The following is an 11,422-nucleotide window of genomic DNA, read 5'->3' as shown; positions in this document are numbered from 1 at the left end:
CTGACAGCCCTGGCACCAAAGAAATTCCTCCCCACATCCAGCCTGAACCTCCCCTGGTGCATCTTGAGGCCATTGCCATTGTTCTATGCTCTTTTACAAAGGCTTGGAAAGACTCAAGTTCTTGAAAGAGGTGATTATGGGGTTTTTTTTCTCTTTAACCTTGAAAATTCTTCATAAAATAAAATTAAAATAAAGCTATTTCCATCTTGCTCTGCTGCAGGAGCTGTTGGGGGAAGATAAAGTCAGGATGTATTGTTGTGGATCGGGATCTCCTGAGACTGAGCATTTGCTCGGCATTGAGAAGCAGACCGAGCAGCACAGTAGCCTATGAGAGCCTTCCCCCCTTCCCCCCCAGTTTTGATTTACATCATCATAGGGCACTTTTAAGGGATGAGAGCCTGGTACATAGCTCAGAGCATTTCAGCCAGCTGGCCCCTAATCCCCAGAAAACGCCCTGTGTCTCCATCCACCCCCTCACTCCTCCATCCCCATCCTCCATCCATCCCTTCATCCCTCCGTCCTCTGGCACCCATCCATCCATCCCTCCCTGCAACCCTCCTGCTTACAGCAGGCTCCGGCAGCGCGCAGGGAGTTGCTCTGCCTGCAGCTTTCCCTGCTGCCAGTAGATGGCACGGCTCATTTAAATACACGGAGAGCAGGCGGTGGGCATTGTGGTTTCTTTCTTAGAAGTACTGATTTTTCATAGATCTCAGTTTCAGACAAGAACAGGGAAGCTCACTGAAGGTTACGACTGAAAACCCGGGAGGTTTCTGCAGGGGAAGCTGTAACTTCTTCATGCAGCCGGCGCATTAAACATGCAGCACAAGGGCTTTTCCTTGGAAAACTGCTTTTCTTTCTGCCCTGCCCTTGTGTGAGGAAGATCATTTCTTACACAGCATCTCTTAATTTCTGCCTTGTGCTGCCCTGCTAGTTCTGCTGTTCCTTCTTCAGTCGCTCCTGCTGCCAGAGACAGATTCTCCATGGCTTTGTCTAACTCTCTCAGCTCGTTTTCCCAGCGTAGGGATGTGGGGTTTGTAGTTTTCTGCCAAGGCTGCTGGCTCTCAGCTCCCACTCTGGAGAATGCCACAGTCAGCTGGGGCCAGCCTGAGTTCAGCCTCCACCACCCCTTAGAGGAACAGCTTGGAGCTGGTAAAACTGTTAGGAGCTGTGGACTAGAGCCACGCTCACAACACACATCACCTTTAACTCCTTGGACACACTGGGGGTAACAAGTGTCTTCCTGGCCAAGTACTTTAAGCAGGGCCAGCACTATAAGGTGTTGAAGGTTACATGCATTGGGTCATATAAAGCCTGGCAGCCTGATGGCAGAGTTAACTCTCTGTTCCCACTCTTCATCCAGGCACAGTGGAATTAGGGAGGCACATTCTCATGGAGCACCTTTGTTTAGAGCATTGTGCAGAGCTTGCATTTCACGTTGGAGCTGGCAGCATGTTTGATGTAAAGGAAACACAACCCCTTTCCCATCCCAAATTCCCCATCAAGTCTGTGTTCCTGTGTCAGGCATCATCAAAAGAATTCACAGAAGGTCCTCCCCATTGTTTGGACACCGTTCAGCTTCACTTTGTGCTATAACCAAGTCAGTAAATGTGATCCAGAACAGGGGGTGAGAGCAGAGCAAGGATGGCACAGCAAGGCAGCAGGGAGATAAAGCAAAGGCTGTCACCCAAGGTGTGGAGTAATTCATTCCAGTTCACACGATGGTAATTATGGAGCATTGCTTTAAACATCCATCCCCCAGATGAGGCTTTTCAACTCTGCCTGCTGGAAGTTGTTAACATAAAAATGCAGACAGGGTTCTCTGCAACTGGTTTGCCAACAGATACCATTTTGCATTGGTGTCAGTGGGAGCAGATTCCTCACCAGGCACTGTGGAATGGCTTTGCATGATACTTGCACATTAATCATCATCTGCTCTCCGTTGGGCCTTTGGAAGCCCCCAGGAGGTCACCAGGACCTGAAATTGCTCTGGGTTTGGGGGAGATCTCTGAAGCACAGGTCACCAGGCCACCCTTTTCCCCATGAGCTCGCAAAGCGCCTCTGGGCCAGGAGAGTTTGTGGGTGAGACTCTTGCTCTCATGTGGTGGAAATCGATCCAGCTCCAGCCCCTGCCTGGAACATACTGGCTGGTGCCAGCCCAGGCCTCTGTATCCTCCCCTGCCCTCAGCTCCAACACAGAGGTGGGTGAGCTGATCTGACCATAGCAGAGGTTGCCCAGCACTCAAATAGGATCAAACTCTTCCTGTGAAAAGGCAGAAAAGTCTCTTTTTAAGCCTTTGCATGTCACTGGCAGGAAAAGAAAAGCAAAGCTGTTGAGAAAATACATTCCTAACAAATGCCATGCTTGTTCTTTAAGGGTTACTCCCCTCCTTTATGTATTCACAAAGATGATAACACATGGCTTAGCCCTGCTGTCCCTATCTTGAAAAGAGGTGCCATACCTCCCTCCCAGAGGCACTGCAGGCTCAAACTCCTGCTCCAAAGTGATGCAAGACCCCACAAAAGGCTGTTTGAGGTGCCTCGGAGCATCCAGCCAGCACAGGGTTGTTATTGCACCAGCTGCAGCACAAACAGCTCAGGAGGGACCGTCCCTGCCCACGGAGGTTGGACGGGCAGGGAAGCCGATGACTGAATGTGCCTGAGCAGGTTTGGGGTTTGTATAGAGACAGCTCTTAGAAATCCATCCTCAGCAAACAACCCTGAGCTGTGCTTTCCCAATCCATGGGCAGTAGGAGCGTGTGGTGGGCTGGGAGGGCTCGGCTTTTATGGGTGCCATGCCCAGCTTTTTGTTTCTGAGGATGCAGCAAGGAGAAGCTTAGAGCAGAATCCCACTTGCAGGGCTGCAGAGAGAAGCTTTATTGCTGCCTGAGCTGGGGAGAGGATCAGACTTTTAAATGTACAGTGTTTCTAGATCTGGAAGGCGATAGTTGAGCTCAGGCAGGGCACAATATTCTGTAACACGAAACCTGGCTTGTGTGCATGAGACTCCAGTGGCAGTCGAATCTCCTTGCAGTGGGCACAGCTCCATTATTTAAAAATCAATAATAAAATATGAGGCTTTTATCGATTCACCTCCAATTTTTATCCTTTTTTCTAGGTTTTCATGCAGGAGGATATTTGCTGTCGATGGTGTTGGGCTGCTTCTTGCTCAATCTCTTTGTTTTCCTACTGCACCTTCATCTCCCGCACAAGCTCCTGAGAGCAGCCTCTCCTTTCTGGGGCGGGAAGGACCTTTTTCCATCAAGAGAGGGGAAAGCTCCTGTGGGGTGCTGAGGGTAATTAAACCTTCCAGTGAAGGGGTTTGGGGAGTGGTGGTACTTTCTTAATGAGGCAGCGCTGAGCTGCACTGCAGATCACCTGCTGCGGCACGTCTGAAGTTTCTGTATCGGCAGCGTATGAGTGCGGGGGGGACGGGCATGAGAGGCAACCCCTCCGTGGGAGGCGGCCGGGGGCCGGGCAGCCCCTCTTGCCCGCGGGGCTTGTATCTTTAAAGCAGGCTGGCTGGCGGGGCGCCGTGCCGGGCGGGAGGCGTGGTGAGCCGGGGAAGGAGCCAGTTTCCTGCTTCCCCGCTCGCAGCCGAGCGACGGCGGCGGGGGGAGGCGCTGGTGTCGTGTGTCCCCCCCCGCCCTTCATCCATCCATCCATCCATCTATCCATCCATCCACCCACCCACCGCCCTCCATGGGCCGGCGCTGCCGGCGCTGAGCGGCGGGAGGCAGCGGCCGGCAGCCGCGATGAGCGGCGGGGAGGTGGTGTGCTCGGGCTGGCTCCGAAAGTCACCGCCGGAGAAGAAGTTACGGAGATATGTAAGTCTCAACCCAATCCGTCTCATCAGTGCGCCGGCTCCGGGGAAGCCGGGATCCCCGCTCCCCGCCGCGCTCCGTACCCATCCATCGGCTCCCCGCACCCTCCGGCAGCCGCCGCCCGCCCGGCTGCACCTGCCGCGGGGCTCGCCCAGCCGGCGAACGGGGCGGTCGTGGCTCCCCGTGGCTGGAGGAAGGGGGAATGGGGTGGGTGGGAGCATCTCCGAGCCCTTCGGCTCGTCCCGTGCCCCGGGGCTGCGGTAACAGCGAGACAGGGGCCGCGGCTTTGAGGCGGCTCTGGAGCGGGCACCTGGCTTTGGGATAGTTCTGGACGGGGCACCCGGCTTTGGGACAGTTCTGGACGGGGCACCCGGCTTTGGGACAGTTCTGGACAGGGCCACCCCGGTTTTGGGGCAGCAGTTCTCGCCGCACCCCGCGGTGACAGGGCTCAGCCGGGACCAGCCGCCGTCACACCCCTTCATTTGAAGGAGGCTGGGAATACCTTTGTCCCAAAGCCTAGAGGTGATAATGCACCTGGCATCCCCCGCCCCCAACACCCCTATAACGGTCGTTCTCCCTCTCCCCGGCGCGCGGTTCCCATTAATCATTTAACGTTCAGCCCCTTTGAAGACAGGCACCAGTAGCGCCTCGATAGCCTTCCGTGCCATTAGCGGCCAGGATCAAACACTTCAAAGAAGTTGTAAAAAGAGGGTCCGAATGCCAGCTCTGTCACATCCCCCACTGGCTGCAAGGAGCCGGCTGTTCGCTGCACCCTGCGCCCCCCGCTCTCGCCGAGCTGCCGTCCTGTGACTCGGCACATCGCGCCTCGGGATGCGGTCGGGGTCCCGACTCCGGTGCCCAGCCTCTGCCATGCACCGGTTATGCGGTTATCTGGATGCTCTCCCCTCCTCGGGAAGAGGGGGAGCCAGGCAGACGATGCTTTGGTCCCGTTGCTTTTGCCTGGGTGTGTTTTGGGAGCGGCAGGCAGAGCAAGTGCAGCTGGTGTCTCCCTAGTGCCTGTTGTTGATCGATGGAAGCATCGCTGCCTGCCCTTGAGAGGGAGGTGGGTGTCTGTAGTGCTGTGTCACAGGCCAGGGCAGGGCCCGAGGGGGATCCCATTTGTGATGTGGTGTTATTGGCCTCAGCCAAAATGGGTTGCAGCCCCTTAGGCATCAGCAGTGCCACATCCCTTTGCCTTAGGCTGCGTGCCCAGCCTCTCTTGGCAATCTTTTCCTCGTGTGCCCGATCCCCTTTGAGAGAGGGTCAGGTTGGGATGGAGCTGTGAGGGAATTGGGTTCTTTTGCACCCTGTCCCCCCCCAAATGTACTGAGACAAAGGTAAACCCGGGTGTTTACATGGGAAATATGAAGCCCCTAATGTATGTAGGCAGGCTTTGAGGGAGATGGACGGCATGAGTCTGTGCGTGCTGAACTGTGGAGGATGCTTTTAGCTTAATGGAGCAAAGCACCTTCCTCCCGCAGAAATCAACTAATTGCTGATCCTGAGTCACCAGTGGCCTTAACTCATCAAACATCATTAGCTCCCCAGCATCTGCCCCATGAAAGGACGCTCACATCTCCTTCTGAATATCCAGCTTGTGCTCCAGCATTCCAGCAAGGGCTGAATAAATGTGCTCAATACTGTCCGGGAGGGTGTGACACGCTGGCGGTTAGCGCTAATTATCGATGTGCATAAGAGTGCTTTTCATCCAGACACAGCCCAAAGTGCTTTGCAAAAGCCACCTATGTTTTCAAAACATCCTCGTTCCCCCACGAGGAAAAGGAGCCATGTGGAGATGCTTTGGGCTGTCCCCCACCTCAGGGCAGGGGGGATGGATGGATAGATGAATGGACGGACGGATGGATGGATGGATGGATGGATGGATGGATGGATGGATGAACCTCTGCACCAGAGCTGTGGGCAGTGGGACTTCCCTTCCAGTCACACCAGTTCCTCCATCAGTGGCTGGGTTTGAAAGTGTTGGCTTCAGCTGGGACGGAGTTTCACTCAGTAGTGTCCCATCCTCTTCCTTTGTAACGTTTATTACTAGTGGTTCTATAACCAGATTCAGGGTGCCAATGCATTGATCAAGTTGTTCTCTTCAGGTAAATGTAGCAGAACCTGAGGCTGATGGCTTTGCTTCCCTAAAACCTGCTTTTGTCTGCAGCAAACCCTGAGGGTTGGACTTTGGTTTTCATGCACAAAGGGGAGTTTTCAGACACGGCTGTTGTGCCGACTCAAAGGGAAACCGCTGAATTGCTGGCTTGGCCGCTTTCCTTAGGCCTTCGGTTTATGTTCTCCTTTGAGACCTCAAAGGAGGAATCTCAGGCTGCAGGATGCTGCTAATCGGGTTTGAAGTTCCTGCTCTGCCTGTATTGACACGGGGAAGATGATAGATTTATTTTTGTTCTTTGACAAGTGCATTTCAAATGTACGTGTCTGCACATGGGCGTGTTGCTGACGCCGTCCTTGAAATGCTGGGCTGTTAGAAGCCTGGGTTTGTTTTGGTTTTGCTTTTCAAGGAGATCCTTGGCAAGAGGGGAAGCTGCTAAATTTTCCTTCTAGCTTCCATCCAGAGTGGTTGGGGAAGGGGACACTCCTCCACACTCCATCCACACAGCGTTAGTGCCCATTTACAGCAATCCCTGCTTGGTTTCTTCTCAGAGGATTGTGTTTATGTGAGCCTGTGGGATGTTTTCTGGAGGTCCTCTTTGTACAATGCCCTGGGAAATCCTAGAATCATAGAATGGTGGGGGTTGGAACGGACCTTTAGAGATCATCTAGTGCAACCCCCCTGCAGAAGCAGATCTACCTAGATCAGGTCACACAGGAACGTGTCTAGGCAGGTCTTGAAGACCTCCAAGGAAGGAGCCTCCACACCCTCCCTGGGCAGCCTGGGCCAGGGCTCCCTCACTTCAACAGTGAAAGAGTTTTTCCTTATGTTTAAATGGAACTTTTTGTGTTCCAGCTCCATCCCATCACCCCTTGTCCTGTTGCTAGATACCATAGAAAAAAGGGATGTCCCAACCTTCTGCCACCCACCAGAAATAGTAGGGTCAGGAGTTTCTCTTCCATTGGGGACACTCAATGACCAAATAATGACTGCTTCAAGACTGAGAAAAATTGTGCCTCTTTTCTGCCTCATAACTGGGGACAGGGGCTCATGGCAGTCTGGCTGTGATCTGGGATGAGCCCTGTGGGTGCTACCCTGGTACTGATAATGAAAGGTAACCAAACAGTTGATGGTCAAAAGTAACGGGAAAACCAAAATAGCACCTTCTACCTCCATTCTGCTCAGGGCACCAAGCTCCACTGGCTGCTTGCTGTATTTTTTTTTTTCCAGACAAACACTTTTGTACCTTTGTAGAATATGAGAATGGTTTTGGTTGGAAGGGACCTTTAAAGGTTGTCTGGTCCAACTCCCCTGCTGGGACATCTTCTGTCCCAGGGACATCCCTGTCCCTAGGACCGTGACATCTTCAACTAGGACAGGTTGCTCAGAGTCCCGTTCAACCTGACCTTGAATGTTTCCATGGATGCTGGGCAACCTGGGTTAATGCCTCACCACCCTCATTGTAGAACATTTCTTCCTCATGTCTAGCCTGAATTTACTCTCTTTTAAAGCCATTACCCTTTGCTACAGGCCCTATTAAAAAGTCTTATCCCCACCTTCTCCCATTCTGCCTTTCACACATGGAAGAGTCTCCTTATACGCAGCCACAAAGCAGAGAGATGTCCTTTCATTCTCATCCTGGCTCCTCTTTAAAACACTCATAAAAAACAAAAGATGACAATAATACTAAAAACATCCCTGAACAAACCCCGTGGCTTTAGTTGTGTGAGGACTGAGGTGCGACGGGCACGCGTCTGCCCTGACTCACCGTCTCCCACTGCTCTCCTGCCGGACGTGCCTGGCTGTTGTCCCCCGAGTTAGATGTGGGTTTGGAGTGGTGGTTTGTGTCTCTCCACTGCCTGGCACGATGGGGTTCAGAGCAGAAAAGCAATGTGAGAAAGAACTGCTGTCATTGTGGAGCAGCTCTGCCTGCTCGTCTCTGTACTGTGAAGGCAGAGTATTTTCTGCCTGGCTGAGATGTATGTCTGCACTTCTGACTAAAAGAGAAGCTTCTCATCTTCTGCTGGTTTCACAGTCCTTTAGAATGCTTCTTGGGTGAGGGATTTTTTTTTTCCCCCACTGGTTTAACTTGGGGAAGGGAGTCTGGCTTTGTGCATCAGGGGTCACTTTTGTGTCATGCGGAAACAGTTTGATCAAGGTCATTGGAAGACCTGCTCTTCCCTGATGGGGTGAGCAGGAAGGGTTAAGAGAGTATAACAGGCCCTGTTCCTGGGAGTATCTCTCTGATGAAAAGCTTCTTTTGGTCCTCAGTAGACCCTTCATATTCCTCTCAGAGTTGCACAGCAAGGAGGTCCTCGTTAAATGAGGCTGTAGGATGTGGACTGAAGTAGGATCACCGGAGCAGAGAAGTCTTAGGCTGCTCAAAAGGCTGGGGTACCAGGAGATGTTTGTCATGGGGCTAAATGGGATGAAAGAGCAGGGGGAGAAGAAAGGACTCTACAGCAAAAATACAAAGAAATGGGCATTAAGCAAAGTGATCTTGTGGGTCTCTTCTCTTCTCTTCTCTTCTCTTCTCTTCTCTTCTCTTCTCTTCTCTTCTCTTCTCTTCTCTTCTCTTCTCTTCTCTTCTCTTCTCTTCTCTTCTCTTCTCTTCTCTTCTCTTCTCTTCTCTTCTCTTCTCTTCTCTCCTCTCCTCTCCTCTCCTCTCCTCTCCTCTCCTCTCCTCTCCTCTCCTCTCCTCTCCTCTCCTCTCCTCTCCTCTCCTCTCCTCTCCTCTCCTCTCCTCTCCTCTCCTCTTCTCTTCTCTTCTCTCTAAGGAGTTTTAGTGGGTAGCTGTCATGCTCAGCTGTGCCATGCCTGATTCAGGATGCTCCCCTTTACCCAAAATAGGAAATGGTTGCAGAGAAATGCACCAAGAAATAAGCAGAAACCTAGAAAACATGGAAAGACTGGAGGAAATTAGGTTGTTTAGTCTAGGGCTGAGAGAGCTGAGAGGAGGAATAACAGTCCTTGAGTATGTCAAAGGTAGCTGTGAAAGGGAAGGGAGTAAACTCTTCTTCATGGCCAGTGATGGGAGGCCAAGAAGTGCTGAGCTGGAACTGCAGCAAGGGAAATAAGTGTTAGGAAAAAACTTCCTAACCTCTGTTTTGCCAGAGGAGTGGAGCAGTGGAACAGATGGTTTGGGAAGGACTCGGATTCCCCACTGGTGGAAGTTTCAAAGAGCAGGTTGGCCAAAGCTCTCTCTTCTGGAGAGCTGATCCTGTTCTGAGGCAGTGGAAGAAACTTGACAAATTCTCCAAAGGTCCCTTCCAGTGCTGGCTTAGGCGAATTTATGGGTTTTGAGCCTGAACCCAGGGAGGGATAGCAAAGAGGCTTTAGGGCACAAATCGTGTCACCTGGATCTGCTAATGGGACTCAGGAAAGTTGTTTGACTCAGCGCAATGAAGTTGCTCGTAGAAGGTTTTGACAGCCCTGAACTCCACGACTGCACATCTCACTGCAGCTGCCAAGCTGCCTCACTGCACCCTGCTCCGCCTGTGTAATCACCAGGCGTGATTCAAACAGACCATCAGACGTTTTAGCTGTTGTCATCTACCCCATGATTCAGAAGAAAGCTGCACTGGAGAAGGTTTTGCAGGTCAGAGGGTGCATTTCACTTGCCAGGGCAGCAACCAGCACTCCTGCAACACCACCTCTCTTGGGCAACGCTAGGCAAGGGTCACGCCTTCTAACTTGTTTCTCTGCTGCATGATTCCTCATGAGTCAGAACACACAACTTCTTCCTTGCACCCTTCTCTCAGGGTCATTTTGTTTGAGTGTGGGGCTGCATTCCTGTGCCCACAGTGACATTTTCTGCAGCAGTCAGCTGGTTGTCTATTGCCAGCACAATGCTCACGAGCTAATAACTTGCAGCTACTTTGAAGGATACTTATGAGGATGGGGGAGTCAAATTCTTCTTGGTTGTAGCAGGTGACAAAATCAGGGGCAGCAACCACAAACCAGCTTTGGATCAGGTTCAGGCTGAGTCTTAGGGAAGTTCCTCCACTAAGACGGTTGTGGTGTAGAGGAGCAGGTTCCCACAGAGGCTGCACAGCCTCAGTCTTTGGAGGTTTTCAAGATTTGTCTAGAGCAAATCCCAGCTGAGCTGATCAGGTCACACCTGCAATGCAAGACAGGACTAGAGACCTCCCGAGGTGCCTCCAGCCCAAGGTTTCTGTTATCTCTGTGGGACAGCGCGATGTGGAGCCACACGTAGGAAGCGGTGTGGCTGCTTTAGCCCAGCTCCCTGTGCACGTCGGTGGTCCTGGTTTTGTTTTCTACCAACATGAGCAACCTGGGAGAAGTGCCATGTTAGGGCAGCTCTTCAGCTGCTGAAGCTCCAACTGGTTTGGTCAGAGCTGACCCAGACGTCTTCCCGAGGCACCGCATCGATCGTGCCTGTAGAGGTAACGAGTCCATGTGTTGTGTGGGGAGCGAACCCCATGTGTTTTCCTGGTGCTTTTGCTTTGCTAAGGCAGCTTGAGTGAATCTTCAGCTGCCTGTTGTGACTTCAGAGCTGGCCGATGGTGCTGGCAGAGTGTGTGGCAGATGTAAAAGATTGATGGTGGCAAAGCACAGGTTGAACTTCAGAAAGACAAACAAGATTTAAGGAAGTTGGCTTCGCTTCTCTTTGGAAGAGAGCAGAAGTGATACTGAAACCTTTCTTATTTTTCCTCTTTTGTTTTTTCTTTTAGCAAGTGTCAGATGCAAGGGGTGATGTAATAGTGTTTACCAGACTGAAGCACATAATTTATAGTAGTGACTCAAAGGCAGAGCAAATATGATTTATTTGGATTTCAGTAGCAGCCGAGGTGACCGGGACTGGGACTCGATGCTCTCTGGGTGTTGGGTGAGACCGCATCTGTCTGGTCAGATGGGGAGACTGAGGCACGAGAGCAAGTCAGTGGTTTGGCTGCACTGGTGTTCAGGGTCATTCCCACAGCTGGCAACTCAGCCTGGCTTTATCCTTTCTGCCTGAGCCAGGGGTTTCTGAGCTGCTCACAGGCTGCTGGGGATGCGTGAAGTAACGGAAAGGGATCACAACAGGTCCACAGAAGTACGTGGTCCTTTAGCTGAGACTTAGGTGGAGGGAGTGCCAAGAGTCGTCTAGGGGCTCTCTGAGATGAGTTGATCCAAAAGATTTGGAAGTTACTACTTTTAATATAAACTGCCCTTCTTCTCAGTCTGCTTTTCAAGTCTGTAAAATCTCTTCCCTGTCATAATGCTTAGGAGGATCTTACAGCACCTAACAGTGGTGATGAAGTGCATTTATCTCTATATCAGTAGGTAGGAGAAATGCAGAAGAGAGACCTTGATTTACTTCACGGTGCACAAAGAGCAGCAATACAGCTGACAGAAGTGTCTGAGCTGCTGTCCCTGATGTTCTGCACGGCCTCTCCTTCATCCCTCTGCCCTTCTCCCCAGGACAGATCCATCCTGTCAAGGATTTGGGCAAAAAGAGGTTAAGCTCAGGATCAACAATATGCAA

General features: G+C 51.8%; 1 protein-coding gene across 2 annotated transcripts in view; it reads left to right on the top strand.

Moving 5' to 3' along the window:
- Positions 1-3,579: 3,579 nt before the first annotated feature.
- Positions 3,580-11,422, top strand: part of GAB2 (GRB2 associated binding protein 2) — a 102,852-nt gene continuing 95,009 nt past the window's right edge. For both annotated transcript variants that reach the window (XM_061990513.1, XM_061990504.1), the window contains exon 1: positions 3,580-3,824. In XM_061990513.1, coding sequence (XP_061846497.1) covers positions 3,753-3,824 — 72 coding nt within the window. In that variant the 5' untranslated portion in view covers positions 3,580-3,752. The remainder of the gene's footprint in view (positions 3,825-11,422) is intronic.

The sequence above is a fragment of the Colius striatus genome, chromosome 1, assembly GCF_028858725.1.
Source record: "Colius striatus isolate bColStr4 chromosome 1, bColStr4.1.hap1, whole genome shotgun sequence".
Taxonomy (NCBI): domain Eukaryota; kingdom Metazoa; phylum Chordata; class Aves; order Coliiformes; family Coliidae; genus Colius; species Colius striatus.
This window is presented reverse-complemented; position numbering and strand designations above follow the sequence as displayed.